The sequence below is a fragment of the Maniola jurtina genome, chromosome 4, assembly GCF_905333055.1.
Source record: "Maniola jurtina chromosome 4, ilManJurt1.1, whole genome shotgun sequence".
Taxonomy (NCBI): Eukaryota; Metazoa; Arthropoda; class Insecta; order Lepidoptera; family Nymphalidae; genus Maniola; species Maniola jurtina.
This window is the reverse complement of record NC_060032.1, coordinates 15,704,480-15,721,771: the sequence shown is the minus strand read 5'-3', so window position 1 is coordinate 15,721,771 and position 17,292 is coordinate 15,704,480. Positions and strand designations below refer to the sequence as shown.

The 17,292-nt window shown below is 34.6% G+C and overlaps 5 protein-coding genes across 7 annotated transcripts; 3 read left to right on the top strand and 2 right to left on the bottom strand.

Annotated features, from left to right (window-relative positions):
* The first annotated feature begins 123 nt into the window (after window positions 1–123).
* Window positions 124–3,790, top strand: LOC123864883. Its single transcript, XM_045905609.1, has 6 exons — window positions 124–181; window positions 330–680; window positions 1,041–1,232; window positions 1,832–1,925; window positions 2,654–2,731; window positions 3,102–3,790. The coding sequence occupies exons 2-6, from the start codon at window positions 474–476 to the stop codon at window positions 3,344–3,346; spliced, it is 816 nt and encodes a 271-aa protein (XP_045761565.1). The 5' UTR covers window positions 124–181; window positions 330–473; the 3' UTR covers window positions 3,347–3,790.
* A 216-nt stretch (window positions 3,791–4,006) lies between these two features.
* Window positions 4,007–6,694, bottom strand: LOC123864886 (U3 small nucleolar ribonucleoprotein protein IMP3). The gene is made up of 4 exons (XM_045905613.1): window positions 6,335–6,694; window positions 5,419–5,630; window positions 4,988–5,163; window positions 4,007–4,033 (listed from the first exon to the last, which is right to left on the bottom strand). The coding sequence occupies exons 1-4, from the start codon at window positions 6,469–6,471 to the stop codon at window positions 4,010–4,012; spliced, it is 549 nt and encodes a 182-aa protein (XP_045761569.1). The 5' UTR covers window positions 6,472–6,694; the 3' UTR covers window positions 4,007–4,009.
* A 35-nt stretch (window positions 6,695–6,729) lies between these two features.
* Window positions 6,730–10,959, bottom strand: LOC123864880 (RNA-binding protein 45-like). The gene is made up of 2 exons (XM_045905607.1): window positions 9,068–10,959; window positions 6,730–6,739 (listed from the first exon to the last, which is right to left on the bottom strand). The coding sequence occupies exon 1, from the start codon at window positions 10,657–10,659 to the stop codon at window positions 9,151–9,153; it is 1,509 nt and encodes a 502-aa protein (XP_045761563.1). The 5' UTR covers window positions 10,660–10,959; the 3' UTR covers window positions 6,730–6,739; window positions 9,068–9,150.
* On the top strand, window positions 6,762–8,404 carry LOC123864884. 2 transcript variants are annotated; one of them, XM_045905610.1, is made up of 3 exons: window positions 6,762–6,841; window positions 6,912–7,470; window positions 8,114–8,404. In XM_045905610.1, exons 2-3 carry the CDS (start codon window positions 6,934–6,936, stop codon window positions 8,264–8,266), a joined length of 690 nt encoding a protein of 229 aa, XP_045761566.1. In that variant the 5' UTR covers window positions 6,762–6,841; window positions 6,912–6,933; the 3' UTR covers window positions 8,267–8,404. The 2 variants fall into 2 exon arrangements, with proteins under 2 accessions (XP_045761566.1, XP_045761567.1); XM_045905611.1 differs by having other exon boundaries at window positions 6,788–6,831.
* Window positions 10,960–11,522: 563 nt separating the features above from the next.
* On the top strand, window positions 11,523–14,728 carry LOC123864879 (cap-specific mRNA (nucleoside-2'-O-)-methyltransferase 2). Of its 2 annotated transcripts, none has more exons than XM_045905606.1 (4): window positions 11,523–12,267; window positions 12,442–12,627; window positions 12,947–13,067; window positions 13,285–14,728. In XM_045905606.1, exons 1-4 carry the CDS (start codon window positions 11,782–11,784, stop codon window positions 14,571–14,573), a joined length of 2,082 nt encoding a protein of 693 aa, XP_045761562.1. In that variant the 5' UTR covers window positions 11,523–11,781; the 3' UTR covers window positions 14,574–14,728. The 2 variants fall into 2 exon arrangements, with proteins under 2 accessions (XP_045761562.1, XP_045761561.1); XM_045905605.1 differs by having other exon boundaries at window positions 12,944–13,067.
* Window positions 14,729–17,292: the final 2,564 nt, after the last annotated feature.

Below are 17,292 nucleotides of genomic sequence, written 5' to 3'. Positions count from 1 at the left end.
TAGTACCAAGTACCGTACCAAAGAGTATCCTTTGTACCCAGGATAATGCCCAAGATGTACCTATGTTTTGTAGGTACAGTACATAAAAACGTAGTGATTACATTCTCTTTGACAGTACATACTATATATACCTACAATAACATCTGAAAATATCTGTGAAAGGGTGACTGAAGTCTGAAAGGTTTTGTATTGTGATATTGTTATCAATAGTTATCAAATTGCTAAATAGGTCATTTAAATTACATTTTAATATCTCCGGCGACCAGTCCGTAAACTTAAAATTATTTCATTAATATACTCTCTGATAAGTGAATTCGTGATTTTCACAGGTTTTTCACGTTTTACTACATTCCATAAACTCGTTCTAGTGTAGAATGTAAAGACTAAAGCAGTTTAATTCAATAGGAGAGATACACTCAAAACGAACATCTTTAGGTAATATGTGAAAATACAACAAGCACTAATTTATTAACATGACTGACAACAATACTTCACGCAACGTCTCTTACGACCAAGTGAAAATAATAATAGATTTCATGGGACAACATATAGACTTTGCTACTGGCAGTTTACGCTCCTTGGAAGCAAGGCACACTTCCAAAACACTATGGAATGAATTAACTAGGATGCTAAATAACTCTCGATCAGGGACTAAGAAGACTTCCGATGGTTGGAGTAAGGTTTGTCCTTTAAATATTTATAACCAGAAGATGTCCGCATTGATTTAGGATTTTTAAGTCCTGTGGAAATTCTGATTTTTAGAAATAAAAAAAATTGCCTGTCTGGAATGCAAGCTATTGCTGTACTAAATTTTACCAAAATCGTGGCCATGAGGTAATGGACGGACATACAAATTCCTGAAAGGCTGCAAATGTATTGGCGGTTCCTCTGGCGCAGCAAATGTTCATGGGTTGCGGTAATCACTTAACATCAGGTGACCCGCTGGCTCCTTTTTGCATTTGTAACATTATTTTGAATTATTAAGGTACATTTTTAGCTGTTTTTATTGATTGTATTATATTTTCTTGAATTGTTTATAGTACTGGAGTGACTTTAAAAACAAACTTAAAAATAAAGTAACTGTGCTGAAAAAGAAGAAAAGACCTGGATCCTCATCAAGTAGAAACATAAAGCCACTTACAAGGCTGGAGAAGAGGGCCCTGGTTATATTGGGCCCACATTTTGAAAGGAAGATCTGTAAGGTCCCTACAGACCCTTTTAGCAATATTTCAGTGAGTTAAATTATTATGTTATAGAACTGTTCTAAACAGTGCCCATATTATTGTGTTAGTTAATTTTATTACAATATCTCCATTTTATCCCATGTATTTGTTCCTAAGTTTACTAAATGGTTAGTTTACACACAAATTGAGCCTGCCCAGTACTGCGACAGTACTGTGTCTGCCCAAAATATAATATTGTGTTCACTAACATATGTTAACATCAACTATAAAATAATAAAATAAACAATAAATATAAAATATGTTAAAAAACTGCAAGCAGAAAAACACAAACTATTTGAACTACTCAATGCTACAACTTCAACTGAGTGGATTTAGGTTTTTAAAAATCCTGTGGACACTCTTTGATTTTGCGAATTAAAGATTAGCCTATAACACTACAACCATCTCTGGAATGCAAGCTATCTCTGTATCAAACTCGGTTAATAAGGTGGGTCATGAAAAGACTGACACACTTGCACATTTATAATATTTTGTATTAGTATGAATTTTTTTACACTCATTTTTTGTAGTTTAACAGTTAAGAATAATTTAGAGTAGAAGAGACTAATAATTACTATTATTATTGATTTTAATATTTATTTCTGCAGAACTATCCACCGGAGGTTAAACTAGAGGGTAACAATGAAAATGGCCACAATTCTTTCGGTAACAATGTGAGTGAAAGTAGCGACAGACAATCAGGTAAACATCTTTTACTTAGGTTACAATATATTTTCTTGGTTAAGTGGTGATAGTTTAGTGGTTACGACGTCAGCCTCATAAACAGGGGTTCAGAGATTCGACCCCGGGCACGCACCTTTAACTTTTTAAGTTAAAGGTGTTAAGCAATAGGCTATTTGACTAATTTTTGGAAATTGTTTTAAATTATTCTTTACTACATAATTAGCACACTACATTGATATTTTTCGGAGGATCTACTGTATCAAGAATTTAAATCAATGAAAAAACGACATTTCTGTAATGGCGCTGGTCACATGACACGTGTGACGTTACACGCTAGTAAACAAGCTCACAGCCGTTCACACAATGTGAACCTACGTGTCAAATAGCCTCTTGCTTTAACAGTGAAGAAAAACATCGTGAGGAAACCTGCATGATCGATTCGTTATAATGTTTTCAAAGGCGTGTGAAGTCTGCCAATCAGCATATGGCTAGCGTGGTAAACTATGGCTTAACCCTTTTCCTTCTGAGAGAAAACCCATGCTCAGTAGTAAGCAGGCGATGGGTCAATGATGACTCCACACACCTTGGAGAACTCTCAGGCACTCAGGTTTCCTCATGATGATCTCTTAACCATTGCTATTACTGCTTTACAATTTTTTTACATTATCATAATTAAATTCTTATTTAATTTTAAGTCTATTTCTTTTTTTATGTCCTATAAAACTATATATTTTCGATTTTCACAGATGAAACTAATGACAGTGAAGACTCAAACGAGGAATTTGATGATAATTTAGATGGAGACAATGAGCCCATTCTTCACAGTAAGTAAACACATAGAATATGGAAATTGTATTATTGTAAATTCCATACTAACAATATTATAAATGCGAAAGAGTGTCTGTCTATCCATCAGCCTTGTCACAGTTTAACGACTGACTTTTTGACACAGATCCTTAAATATATTTATTTATCCCAGAAAATTGGAGTTCCCATGGAAATTAATAAAACCAAATCCATTAAGGGCCTGGTACAAACTTCCTGATAAACTTTCTCTCGAATCGAATTTTGACGTTATGGCAGTTTTTGTACTGGGTATCTGACAAAATGCCAAATTTATGTGCTAGATAAAGTTTATCTGGTGATCGTAAAACATGCCATAATATTATTACATAATATTTTCTCATATAACAGGTATATACCCAAAATGGTTGATAGAAATAGAGAAAAAACGCGCCGAAGCGGACCTAACTCGAGCAAAAGCTGAGGAACAGAGAGCCAACATAGCAGCAAAGAATTCTGAGGCAGCACTGGTCCAGGCGGAGGCTTTGAAGAAGTTAGCCGATGCTGCAGTCATACAGGCTGAGGCACTTGCTAAAATAGCAGGGATATTTGAAACTAGGGTACAGGCGCTGAGACAAGATGTTTTGCCCATTTGATTGGACTTAGACCTGATTGGTAATACAGAAGTGTCATATAACTTAACAGCCTTTACCTGATTGAAGATTAAAGAGGACCTTGAAGAAAAGATGAATGCTTTTGACATTCAGGCACTGGATCTACTTTGACTATGTTAATAATATCACTTTTTCACACAAGAGTAACAGAGAAAAATATTTTATCTAGGTACTTAAGAAAATAACTTCTGCTAATCTGCACTTGGCCATAATGGTTGACTATGGCACCCTTGTGGTTCTGAGAGAGTGCAGGCCAGGTTAGGGCAGACGATAACTCTGTATGAGAGAAACTAGAATACCATTTTGTACCATGTCATATTGAACAAAACGAGCAAAAACTTATTTTGTTTGATGTCATATTCCATAAAATAAAATATGGAAACTGGAGGAACTAACCACTAATTTCACAGTGTGTGAAATATTAATTGACTCTTGTTTTTCTAGTTAGCTAGTCAAATAAGTTTTGATGTAGGTATGTCGACCTACATCAATACTCATTTGATGTTATTGCATGGCTAACATATGCATTGTTATTCAAAAACGAAATAGAATACAAGTAACAAAACATTCATTTAATTAAGAAAGATTTATTCAATAACTTATGCTTAATAATATGTACATAGAATCTTCAATACAATATTAAACTCAAAGCATGTCAAAATCGTCTCTCTGTAACAATAGAAATATAACATTATAAGTACTTAAGAACAATAGTTTACAAAATATTAAGCAAAGAAAGAATTATTAATATACTCAAAGAATATATTATTATTTTAGGAAGAATGACAATAGACTGTTAAATGTACATAAGAAAAATAAAATAATGTTTTTATTCATTAATTTTTTTGCTTAGGGATCCTCCTTGACTAATAACCTTTTCCATCCTATACTATAGAAATAAGGCAAGTTTTTAAACTTCTCTTGCCCTACCTAGATCAGTTCGGTTCGTAAACATGGCGCAAGTATCTATTGTATGTACCCTGCTCTGCTATGCGCTTGCGTGTCACCCACACAAGTACACAAAGTCTTCACTTTTTTAAGTAATATGAATGTATGAGCTTTGCCTATATGTCTTGAAGTTATATAATATTTTTGATTACAATTTTATGACATGCAATAATCTATACTAATAAATAAAATTGGAGTGTCTGTCTGTAATTTCGAAATAACTACCGTATATTAAGGTCATATGGTTATTTGAACCATACTATAACTGATACACGTTTTTAAAATTTTTGTCTGTCTGTCTGTCTGTTTGAAAAGGCTAATCTTTGGAACGGCTGAACCGATTTTGACGGGATTTTCACAGACAAGTGGAGAATTGACAACCAGGGAGTAACACAGGCTACTTTTTTAACCGACTTTCAAAAAGGGAGTTGTGTTTTTCTACCTATGTACACCGAAATCTCCGAGATTTCTGAACTGATTTGCGTCATTTCTTTTTTAATCGATAGAGGAACTTTGCGACATTGTTTCATAAAAAAATTGGATTCCAACTCCTCAATCCTGATGCTGCAGGGGATCTGACCAATCCACGCGGGTGAAGCTGCGGGCATCAGCTAGTATTAAATATTACATAACTTTATTATGTTATTGTAATTGTTTTACAAAAAATGTACATACCATCTCATTGTACTCCATGACATGTTTCTTAATAGCTGAACCGTCCACCCAAGTGACAAAGTCTTCAAGAGACCTAGTCACCAAGAACGCAGGATCCTTTACGACTTCTGGCCCCACCCTGACGTGACCCTGTTCAATGAATTTAGTCGCTTCTTTTAAGTTTTCTGACATTTTATCTGCAAAATTAATTGTAAAAAGCTTACTAGTCCCCCATCATCATATTTTTTTTTATTTGTACCAGAAAGTTGTAACAATAAAGAGGGAAAGAAAGAAAAGTGGACAGGGAATATTCTTCCTTGTGGAGTTAAAGTTAACCCTTTCATCTACTAAAAGAGGTAAAGTTTGTAAGTTTGGAAAGAAAAGATATGACATTGGCCTCCCAATAGGATGTTAGGGGTTCAATCCCAAGCAAGCATGTGAGTGAAACATACTTCTCTTCATAACAACTGGTAGTCTTCGTCTACAAAAAGAACTGGCTGATACATTGCTTGCAAGTGCCAAATCCCATCTGGTCGGAATGAGACCCATTTGATACAACTTTTCCAATAGCTGTGCACTTGCTTCAGTTCTAAATTCAGTGTTAGCATCCAGGTCTTTTATTTTGTTTGCAAGCTCTCTGATCTCTCTGGATAATTTATTATATCTGTAATTAATAGGATAAAGATTTGGATAGAATTATAGTCTTAACGCTCTGGCTACACTCCGTCTTGCCTGCACAGTTAAAACAGCATGGGCAAAACCGAGAACTGCGCAGTCCAATCTTTAGCAGTATAAGGAACTGCGCGGGATACCGTCTCCACACGCACGCACTTAACTGCACAAAATGGCTTGTGCAGGTAAGATGGAGCGTGTAGCTGAGAGCCTTAGACCAATATGGATATACTGAAAAATAAACGGGGTTACTGTAGAGTATGCTCATCATCAATTTGGTTTAAGCCTTAAGGGTGGGGGATGAAGAGAGATAGGGGAGGTGGTCCTGAAACCCTAGTTAACATGTCACAACATAATCAACTTATATTTTTTCAAAATTATTTAGTAAAGTAGGTACTATTTGACTCATGAATATTTATGTTCTAATGTAAATTAACCAAACTTAAGGTTTTGGAGAGTATAATATTGATTTGTTTACCAATTATACTTAGTTGCAGTGCAAATTAACCTCAGTTCAGTAAAAATGAAGAAATCATCATAACTCTCATTATATTTTGAAAAAAAAAGGTTTCCTCTATATGAAATTTTGACTAGGGTTTCAGGACTACCTCCTCTACCTCCCTTAAATTAAATTGATATTATTCTCATTACTCTCTCATTCTATAGTGTAGCCAAAAAACTTAAGGAAATACGTACTTAGTGTAATCTTCACGCTTTTGAATGTAGAATCTTTTCATAACTTTAACTTCATTTAAATTATTATCAACTTTCCAAGAAATAAAGTCTACTTTTTTGAGCAATTTTTGCTCATGAAATTTTAGTTTTCGAACCATTTTTTCTCTTGAAAAACTTTAACGTTGAAGTATCGAACTAATTTTCGGGAAAACCTTCACTTTATTTTAGAAACTTAGTTTTGATAGTATTCAATACAGAGAGATTTCATCCAAAATTCAATACTTCAATAGGTAGGTAGGTACCTAAGTCCTAACCTTGTTCTTTTAAAATTATTGAAATTATTTTTGTCAACAAAACAGCATGCCTGCAGGTGGTCTGTGGCCTGCAGCTGCTTTTTTTGATATTAACTTTTTAACTTTTTTAAATATTTCTATGTTCTTATCTGTGGTCAAGGGCAAAGGATTAATCTGTGGTCCATAATATTGATTTTTATTTTTTGTTGAAGGCGATTATACTTTGTAAATTCCGGTAATTCTTGATTCTGGTGGTTGATAATATTGAAATTAATAATTCTATGATTAGTTTCTTTATATTCCAGACTATCATTTTTGCAAGTGAAAATGAGTGAATATAAAAACAACACCGAAGCATTATCTCAATATCTCCAGTCAATGGTCAAACTGGAGGAGCTTCAAAAAATGACTGAGGATCTGGATAAGGAACTAGAAGACTCCCAGAGGTTGATGTTGGAGATCAAAAGTATTTTCAGCAATATTCCAAACGGGGAAAATCGGGCGCCGCTTAACGTCGAGTTGAGACGGGAGCAATTGGCACAATTTCTTGCTGCGGATGGGCCTCGGCTGTTAATGCCCGATATGGTAGAAGAGGTTAACGTAGACATCGAAGCGGAATTAACAGGTTTAAAAAAGGAGGCGGAAGAGTTAAAAAAAAATATCGCCGCGCCCCCAGAAAATCAATATGAGCGTTCTGATAGGCGAAATGAGAATTTAAATTTGGAACAGTATGCCGCGAGCTTGGATGAGTTCTCAAAGCGTTTGGCGAGTATTAAATTAAATAAAGCAAATGGTAGCAACAGAAATACAGTATTAGAAATGAAGTTGGCCCAATTATGTGAGGATGTCAATAATTTAACACAGGTAATTAATTAAATTTTAAAAATAACATTCTAAACAAGACTTACATTGAGATCTTTTGCTCTTCCAAAAAAATCTTATATTTAATAGGAGCAAGTGTACAAATAGACTTATGTTGGGTTTCAATATTCAATCTATCTTGTTATCTACCAAAAAATTACTTATTAATGTTTTTATTTGTCAAAAAGGACCATATTATAATTTTTGTCAAATTACAGATAGATTGAATATTGAAATCCAACATAAGGTAGTGTGGGTATTGAGTCTAATCTGCCCATATAGCTATTGTAGTGTATTGTAGTATATTTTTTAAATTTATATAAATTGTTGGGCTATCCCTGAATCATAGCCCTGAATTCTGCTATAAATATTTATAAATTGTATTTACATTATTCGAACCACAAGTCTAATGTTAGGCTGAGATCTATAAAGGGTACTTTGACTTTCCTCAGATTTAAGCTTCAGTTAAAACAGTTTTATGTCAGCAGTATAGCGCTGTCTTGTTTTAACAGCATCTTAGGTCTACGCAAAGTCATCAAGCATCTCAACCCAAGATCTTTTGCTATCCAGTAATTTATGTGAGGTGCAACTTAAAATGATTACATAAGAATTCCAATTACAATGATCATCCATATTTTTGTTTAAGGTGGTACAGACTAAGACAAAACTGGCAAAGGCAAACAACAAAGGGATGGCAAACCAGTTGGACAATAGCACTGCCATGCTCTATGATAATCTGATCAATAAATTGATTAGCAGCGTCAATGAAACAACATACTTATTACAAAATAGAACTTAAGATGGTTTTCTTGTATTCCTAAACATGTACTGAATGTCTGTATTTTAATGTGTAGGCTATATTACTGTATACTTGTATTTCTAAGATTTATCTAATTCTTTTATTATTGATGTAAAATAAACAACAGTCAGCTGTATAGTTTTTGTTGTAGTCATTAAGGCTGGTGTCCACTAGGATAGCTAAGCAGAGTGGAATATATTTGCAACCTATGCCTTTACCACATTATGGCTAATTCTGTTGTACACAAACTAAATTGATGGGTCTAAAAGTAAATCTTGTGCTATCCTTGTCTGCAGGGAGCATTATATGAAAGGGATAGCAATATATTTAGACCAGTTTAGATTGTGAATATAAACTAATTCCACCTACTATATAGTAGTATAGGTTCAATAGGTACAGACATCACTTCAAGGTAATTCAACCATTAGGTAATCCCCTGCTGCGATCTCATACTTTGAATTATTAGCAAGTGAAATTTGTTACTCAGGTTGTTTGATGATTAGTTTATTTAAAGGTAAATAGTATAAGTACTTGAATGTTTAAGTAGGATAGAAAGTAGTAGATATTTAATAACTTACTTATTTTATTAATGTTGAATGGGTAAAATGTAAGAAAACAATAAATCGAGTTTCAATTTAAAACTATTTCATTTATTTATTACTTATCAATGATTACTTCAATTATTATGATGAAAATGAAACTTCATGGGGTACTTACCTAACAAAAAAAAACATTAATTAATCTAGGAAACAGTACATAACATAACTTTTAAGAAAACAATAAAGATGTTAAGTTTGTTATAAATAATTGTAAAATTGTAGTCCTGCACACGAGTCGAGTAAACAATTTAATAAGTCTTAAGTCTATTTATAAGATCAAGGGTCTTAGTCATCAAGTTTCATTCGCTTGCTGTCCATATCATAGTCAGTATTCTGGTCACCTGTTTCAGTAACCCGCTCGTCTCTCCCTGGCCTTTCATCAGCTTCCATCACTTTTAGTCGTATACCACTCACAACAGCACCATTTAAGGTGTTGATGGCCTCCTGTGCAGCTTTCTCGGAAGCATACTTAACAAACCCAAAAGTTTTATTGGGAATAGTGGAGACTTGAATGAGATCTCCAAAACGGCAAAACACATCCTGTAATGTGGATATGGGCGGAGGTTGAGGCTTGCAAATAATGAACAACCTTTGAGCAACCCTGCTGTTGTGGTCAACCATTGGCATAGGTGGGGGCAATGTGACATTGCAGTCTAAGTTATTAGACCGTGCAACACGCGACTCAGGATGACCTGTGGTCAGAGACACCGATTTGATCAAAGAAGATGCACGGGCAATAACATTAGCCAATTGCATCAAGTCTGGAGTACCTGAATCAACAGCATTTTTAAAGCTATTGACCATATCTGTTAGATCGTCAGCAGCCTTGCTCAAAGGGTTTTTATCTGGCTTTACGGTGATTATCTCTCCTGATGGAAACTCAAAGTTGTTTAACTTCTCCAATGCGTAAGCGGCTGAATTGGCTGTTTCATAAGTGATCAAGGCTTTGGAGATCCCATTGTATGCGTCCTCTGAGTACTCACATTGCAGCATTCCTGGCACAATTGCAAATAATTTCTTGATGTACTTCTGTGGCACTTGAGGGCTGCACACTACAGCAATTTTGTTAAAATCGTGCAAGTCAGAAGACAGGGAGTTATTTCGAATATCTTGAGCAATATAATCTGTTCTAGATAGACTGTTCCTGTCATTATTTTGGGTATACTTAGGTCCATTGAAGTTATTAAAATTACCATTATTTTCGTTCCACATTTCAACACTGTTACGACTGCGTTTCAAGTCCTCACGTGGTGTAGCAAATACAGGTTTATAATTTCGATCGCACTCTTCAAAAGCTTTAGCAGCATCATAAAATGTCCTATACTGCACATAGGCGAACCCCTTGCATGTATCTGTCACCTTGTCTCTCTGCAAGCGAACATGTTCAACATGACCAAAAATTAAAAAGTGTTGTCTCACTTCAGACTCTGTGATGTCTTTGGGGACTCTTATGAAAAGGCGTCTGTACCTGTCTTCGTTATCGCTCTGTGTGGGGCTCTCATTCTTATTCACTGCTATCATGACTTTTAAGGGTTTGTTATCCTGACTGATCACTTTCTGGTGCAAGTCTTGGATAGCAGCAGCAGCTGAAGAGGTTTTAAGATATTTAACATATGCAACACCTTTGGACTCTCCCGTATTGCGATCTTTCGGTATATACAGATCTTCGATAGCACCAAAGCTCGCAAACCTTTCTCTCAGGTCATCTTCTTTTAAGTGCTTACTACATACCACAAATAATCTTGAGTAGGGGGGAGTTTCTTCCTTGCGTTCGACACCACGCATATTATTCATCTTGCTGTAAATAATGGAAATAAGTTCGGTCTGGTCAGCGTTCTAGTCAAACAACACGGTCAACCGTCACGCTCGTTTCATAATTTCCGACTCTAAGGCGAAAAAGTACAGTTAAAATTAAAATACTGGTTGATTTTAATTTGGTCTAGTTAAGTCTGTGTATTTCTTGTCTTGATATGTATGAAATTATCCTGAAATACTACAAGAATATAGAAGTCGTTACTCTTTTTTTTAAAGAAATTAAAAACTGAAACTGCTAAGTGCAAACACGAAACACGATCTTCGATTTTTGGCAGCAGTCACTATCACAGACCACGAAGTCACTATCACAGACCAGTCATTATTTTTGCCAAAGACTCAAAAACAAGAGCACAATCAGAGCACCAAGCACAATAACAGCCATAGATATTTTATCAAATCCATCAAATCGATGAGCACAGCAGTGGATTTCGTCTGTGTTGGTGTTAACTAGCGGGCGTGTTCTGCCTTTTTGGAGTGTTTTTTTTTTTGTTAAAACTGACTGGAAAGCGCTCTAAGGGGGTGCCGTGCGTATGTCGGCGAGCGCCGGCACAGACGGGGTCCACACTTGTAATTTGTATAGTTTAACGAACTTGTTGCAAATAACTACAAACTTGACATTGGCTAATCTTTGTAAAGCCAGACGAGAGAGAAAAAAAAAGAGCACAGCAGTAAAGACTTTTTTTTTTTTCAATTTATTTTATGGCCCTGGAGCACAGACTGTAAGTCTGTATAATTCAAGTTTGTATAATTTTATTTAACAATTTGGCCAAGTTCATCATAGCCCATCTCTATTTGACCTTGTTTATGACAGTCTATACAGACTAGACTCTATAATTGTCATTGGTCATATTTTTTGTAAACAAGGTCTATTGAATTTTAATTTTTCTCATTTTCGTGTAAAATAAAGTTTGTTAAAGCTTGTAAATTAAATTGAAAACGAAGGAATGATATCGATAACATGTGTGTATTATATTTCGGTAGAATATGTACTGAGTTATAGTGAACAGTGATAAAAAATTTACTGAAAAAATTGTAAAATTAAAACGCAAATTAATTCTTCGCACTCGGGTACCTAGTACGTACTTATTTTTCCATCTGACGATGTTTCACAAAACTGAAAGCATGTTTTCCCGTCAAAAGTTCTATAGAAGCGATGAATTCGACGACGAACTAAACGATTTGTTCAATAAAAAGTACCAGTTTCGTTTTAACAGCGAATGGAAGATGCCGGCCCGAGAGTCGTGGTTTTCCGCACCGCCTTGGAAAGTTAAAGCTTTGGAGTCCTTAAAAACGAGACTTAATTTTCACAAGAGTCAATTGAATGACTTCAGTATTGAGGAGTGGAGTAGTCATACACGTAGACGGAACCCAGCTGGCGAAGTCGGTTGGAAGGTTAGATGTTTAATCAACCCGGAGTTTCTGACGCAGGCATGGACGAAGTTCTACGAATGCGCATGTACATACAGTATAGTGCCAAAGGAAGCGAGTGCAGCAAAGAAGTTAGTCTCACTGCACCTCTGCGAAGCACCTGGAGCTTTCATAACATCTCTGAATCATTATTTGAAATTAAATCACCGGGATATGCAGGTAAAAATAAATATTGAGTGTAAGTACTTATTTTATAGTAGATGATGCTTGCCACTTCTCAAGTAAGTTCATTCTCAAGCTTAAAAAGTGTTACTTGAAAAAACAAAGACATCAAAAATTACACACAGACATAATAATAATAATATTAACAGAATAAACTAATTTTTTTTCCAGTGGTCGTGGCTAGCCAATACACTGAATCCGTATTATGAAGGCAATTCTCCGTCAAACATGATCAGTGATGACCGTTTCATGTACCACACACTGGATAGCTGGCATTTTGGTGTGGACAGCACGGGGAATCTGATGGACTGGGAAAATTCACAAGCCATTGTCAATAAAGCCAAGAGCTTGGGGAAGGTATTCAATGAATAAAATTTACTGATTTCCTATTAAAATATAAAATATAATGAATTCATCACAATTAATTTTAAAATTCCATGAATTCAATACAATTAAAATCTTGCAAGCTAAATCCTGTAAAATTTCTCTTTTTAGTGATGGTTTTTTGTTTCACTGAGTTTCAAATCACAATGATACTTAAGAAATTTTCAAGTTGAAAAGTAATATAATTTCAACATCTTCCATGTGAACTGAAAAATGATGTTTTTCATTTTCTAAGGATGTCTTAAAAGTATCTCATCTCAAATGTGAATTTTAATTTGCTTTTATTTTGCAGGTTATGCTTGTCACAGCAGATGGATCCATCGATTGTCTTCAGAAGCCTGATGCTCAGGAGGAAGTGACATCTCCATTACATTATTGTGAAATTGTGACCGCACTGCAGACTCTGAGTCCAGGTACAATACCAAAATCAAATAAATATTTGCACCCGTGTTCAGTAGTAAGCCGGCGATGTGTGGATCAAGATGATGATTGTGATTTAATTTAGCTGATTATTAAAATGCTGATCTTTTAGAATATTTGAATATTTTAGATATTCTCTAGATTTCTCGAGAATAAGTTTAGAATGATCTCCAGATTTCTTAGTTATAAATTTTACTACTTATCTTGCAGGTGGAACCTTAATATTCAAGCTGTTCACAATGTTTGAACACTCGACAGTCAATCTACTGTACCTGCTCAACCACCTATTCAAAGAAGTCAATATATACAAACCTGTGACATCTCGACAAGGAAACTCTGAAGTCTATGCAATATGTCTTCGATACAAAGACAATATCAACTTGGATGAGTACATACCTATCCTCAAATCCACATATGGTACAGAACTTTATTCCAAAACATCTCTGTTTTCACTAGAAGTTATCCCAGAATCTTTCTTAAAGCAAATAGAGGAATGTGCGTATTACTTTTATTCAGTCCAATGCCATGTGATAAACAATAATCTCCAAGCATACTTGATGCAGAATAACATTGCATTGCACAGAGATATGAAGAAAATAAGAGCAATCGTGGCTTCTGAATATATTTGGAAATATGATTTAAAACCCATTGAATATGAACAGGAGATTTTAAAGGGTGCTTTACATGAAGAGAATAAAATTAACACGAATCCACGCTACCATCGCGGCTCATACACAGAGAGGCAGTTGTACTCCAAAATGTCATTGAAAGAAAAATTGAAAAATTTGAATGCTTTTTTGCAAGCTGAACTGTTATCGAATCCTCTGATTCTGATAAATGAACCTATCCGATGGATGTCCAAGGACGATACTTTAAAACTAAACATTGTTTTTACATATGGCCTGCCTTTACAAAAGGTGAACAGCTCAAAATTCATATTTGTTCCGATTTTTAAGCTCTATCAGCAAATATTAGCTGAAGAGGAGTTCAAAGAAATTATCCTCTACAAACAATCAAGGGGACAAGTTAATGTAAAGGACACTGACAGTGAGATTTCGAAGGTTCTTTTACTGCCTGAGTATCAATACAAAGATTGTTACAATGTATATGAGAAAAGTTGTTTCAAGACATTGCTCAGCTTATTAAAGCAACTTGAAAAAGGAGAGACTCTTTTACTAAAAAATTTTAACACATTGACTCATTTTAATGTAAGCACTTTATACATTCTTTCTAAGTTGTGTTTTGAAAAGACTGGATTCGCATCATGCGGAAGCATAATTTTAAGTAATTTTCAAGATAAATCTTTGTTAAACCATCTAGATATTATAGATATTGAATGTGATAAAGTCCGATGCGACAAGTCAAAAGATGTTTTGAATAATCTACCAGTTCAAGTAACAAACGATGGCGAATTTTTTAACAACATTGTGTTTTACAATAATACATTCTATCGAAATAAATGCATGGAATATTTGTTCACAATTGAACAGTCTCTTTAATAAGTATGTTATCAATTTTTAAAATGCATTTGTGGTATCAATACGAGATATTTTTTTAAGTAATTTATTCTTGTAAACAAAATAATTTTTAATGTATCTTGTTGTTCTCTTGTCACCTTGGATTAATAAACTATTTCTGAATGTTGTTTTGAATTTATCTTGCTTGCTACCAAAATTCAAAATTCAAAATGTTTTTATTCAATTAAACTTTTACAAGTGCTTTTGAATCGTCAAAAAAATCTACCACTGGTTCGGAATGCCGTTCCTACCGAGAAGAACCAGCAAGAAACTCGGCGGTTGCTCTTTTCAAGTACATATTCAATTTACACTAATAAGCCATTCTGTATACAAGCAATTGCAGCGCCGTGTATTGCTGGAGCGAGTCAAATCCAAGCTTTTTTGTCATTTAAATAATCTTCGATTGTATAATAAGCTTTTTTCAAGAGCATACTTTTAATAGATTTTTTAAACTTGTGTAAAGGCAAGTCTAAAATTGACTGGAATTTTATTATAAAATATAACACTCATTCCCACAAATGACTTTCCTGAGGCGGAGCGTAGGATATGCGAGCCTATTACGGTATCATACATACTTTACATACGAAAAAGGTTTTAGTGTAATTTTTTTTCATTAAACTACTAGAACAATTTTATTTGTAGTACAGCAATGGCGGCAATTTTAAAAATAAAGGTAGTATCAGGTAGTATTAACGAAGGTCAAGGTACCTACGTAACGAAGTACGTACGTCAACGCAATAATAGGTCGAAGGCTTTCGATATTGATGACGCTAACAATATAAAAGGTACACATGTCTTGTTTAGTATCATGTTTAGTATATAAAATAACGGTGTTTTTACGGATTACGGAATTACGGATGGTACAGTACATCACTAATCTTAAGCCATAGACAACAGCGTTGCCAGAATGTTACTTTTGTAACATTTTACGTTACTTTTGACCCCCTCATGTTTCCTCCATGTTACACGACTCAAAATGTTACTTTACGTTACTTTTAGGACTTCATAAAAATAATTCAAATTTTTCCCAGCAAACCAAAAATAATCGTGAAACGGAACGCATCCAAAACAGTTTTCGTTTGTCGTAATTGACCCATTTGTTAGTTTATTTCACTTCCTCTAAGTTATTGGTCTAAGTTCACTTTGTTTTGTAATTACTCTGTGATTAAAAAAGTGTTTTGTTTGTTTTTCTCTGTGACTCAACTTTGTTTTGGATTTTGGATTTTAAAGTTATTCGTTGCGGGGTAGTGATATTGTAGTTATGTATCTAAGTAGGTACAAAAAAAAATTGTATCTTTATTTCGTCAAAATTCGAAAGTGATTGGTTTGTTCGTTATCCTTATCGACTGTGTATATGTGTTGCTAAACACTACTTGCTTGGTAAGTAAATGTTGTATACAATGTAGTTTTAAGTAAATAAGTAAGTAGTTAACTAATTAGGGAATCAGTAATGCAAAAACAAAGTCATAGTATTTGCAACTGAAAGCAGTTCGTTTTTGTATTGACTGTCATCTTATTATTAAGTCACATTAGTTTCCAGAAGTTCATTTAGCTATTTACTACTTAGTTATTGTTGTAGGTATCTTCGGTTTTCTTTACAGGAATGAGAGCGAGCTGAGTAGATACCGACCGGCGTAACTTAAAATTTGAGTTTTGCTATCGAATCTATCGATCTCTTTGCTGAGACCAAGGTAAGTAGTTAGGTACCTACCTTAGTATTGTTCAGTTAACAAAACGAATTTGAAATTCCCGCGTAATTTTCTTCACTGCGTACCATGGTACCTACCTAGTGCGTTTTTTTTTTATTCTCTCGTCTGGCTTTACAAAGATTAGCCAATGTCAATTTTGTAGATATTTTCAAGTTAGGGAAACTATATAAGTAAGGACTTCGTCTGTGCCGGCGCTCGCCGACATACGCACGGCGCCCCTTTAGAGCGCTTCCCAGTTAGTTCCAGCATGGTTCTAGCACCAAAAACGCCAGTGAAACACAAAAACCAGCCACTTTAAACAAAAAAAATAAAACGCTCCAAAAAGGCACCACACGCGCGCCATGAAACGCTACACAGACAAAGTCCACCTAGTGCGTAGCCTCTCAAACTCAAACAGTCCTGTGTTGCCAGATCGCCCGATATGAGACGATTTTAATCTTTTTAACCCCCGATCCAAAAAGAGGGGTGTTATAAGTTTGACGTGTGTATCTGTGTATCTGTCTATAGCATCGTAGCTCTCAAACTAATGAACCGATTTTAATTACCTAGTTTTTTTGTTTGAAAGGTGGCTTGATGGAGAGTGTTCTTAGCTATAATAAAAGAAAATCGGTTCAGCCGTTTGAAAGTTATCAGCTCTTTTCTAGTTAATGTAACCTTCACTTGTTGGGGTGATATAAATTTTTAATTTACACTTGTATTATAAATTGATTAACTAACAAAATAAGTTATAGCTATTCAAAGACATTTTTAGATCCGTTGGTATATTATTATTTTACATATTGATTTGTTTTTCTTTTTCAGGATCAGCAGTCAATTTATTCAATCAACAATTATTATTACGATTCTTTTTAAGCTTAACTAATGGGACAAGAAAACTGTTTAAATTTTTGTATAATAAAGTGCCATATTAACCTGTGTACCTTATTACTTTTATTTTCCACGAAAAATAAGGAAATGTTACTTTTCTCGTGAAAATGTTACATTTTGAGATG

Coding starts and splice junctions, on each gene's coding strand:
- LOC123864886 (XM_045905613.1), bottom strand. CDS start 6,471: ATGGTTCGAAAACTAAAATTTCATGAGCAAAAATTGCTCAAAAAAGTA. Junction 5,631..6,334: donor AAGCGTGAAGATTACACTAA/GTACGTATTTCC, acceptor TATTAATTACAG/ATATAATAAATTATCCAGAG. Junction 4,034..4,987: donor TCATGGAGTACAATGAGATG/GTATGTACATTT, acceptor CTATTGTTACAG/AGAGACGATTTTGACATGCT.
- LOC123864884 (XM_045905610.1), top strand. CDS start 6,934: ATGAGTGAATATAAAAACAACACCGAAGCATTATCTCAATATCTCCAG. Junction 7,471..8,113: donor ATGTCAATAATTTAACACAG/GTAATTAATTAA, acceptor TTTTTGTTTAAG/GTGGTACAGACTAAGACAAA.
- LOC123864880 (XM_045905607.1), bottom strand. CDS start 10,659: ATGAATAATATGCGTGGTGTCGAACGCAAGGAAGAAACTCCCCCCTAC.
- LOC123864883 (XM_045905609.1), top strand. CDS start 474: ATGACTGACAACAATACTTCACGCAACGTCTCTTACGACCAAGTGAAA. Junction 1,233..1,831: donor ACCCTTTTAGCAATATTTCA/GTGAGTTAAATT, acceptor TTATTTCTGCAG/AACTATCCACCGGAGGTTAA. Junction 2,732..3,101: donor CAATGAGCCCATTCTTCACA/GTAAGTAAACAC, acceptor CTCATATAACAG/GTATATACCCAAAATGGTTG.
- LOC123864879 (XM_045905605.1), top strand. CDS start 11,782: ATGTTTCACAAAACTGAAAGCATGTTTTCCCGTCAAAAGTTCTATAGA. Junction 12,628..12,943: donor AAGCCAAGAGCTTGGGGAAG/GTATTCAATGAA, acceptor GCTTTTATTTTG/CAGGTTATGCTTGTCACAGC. Junction 13,068..13,284: donor ACTGCAGACTCTGAGTCCAG/GTACAATACCAA, acceptor CTTATCTTGCAG/GTGGAACCTTAATATTCAAG.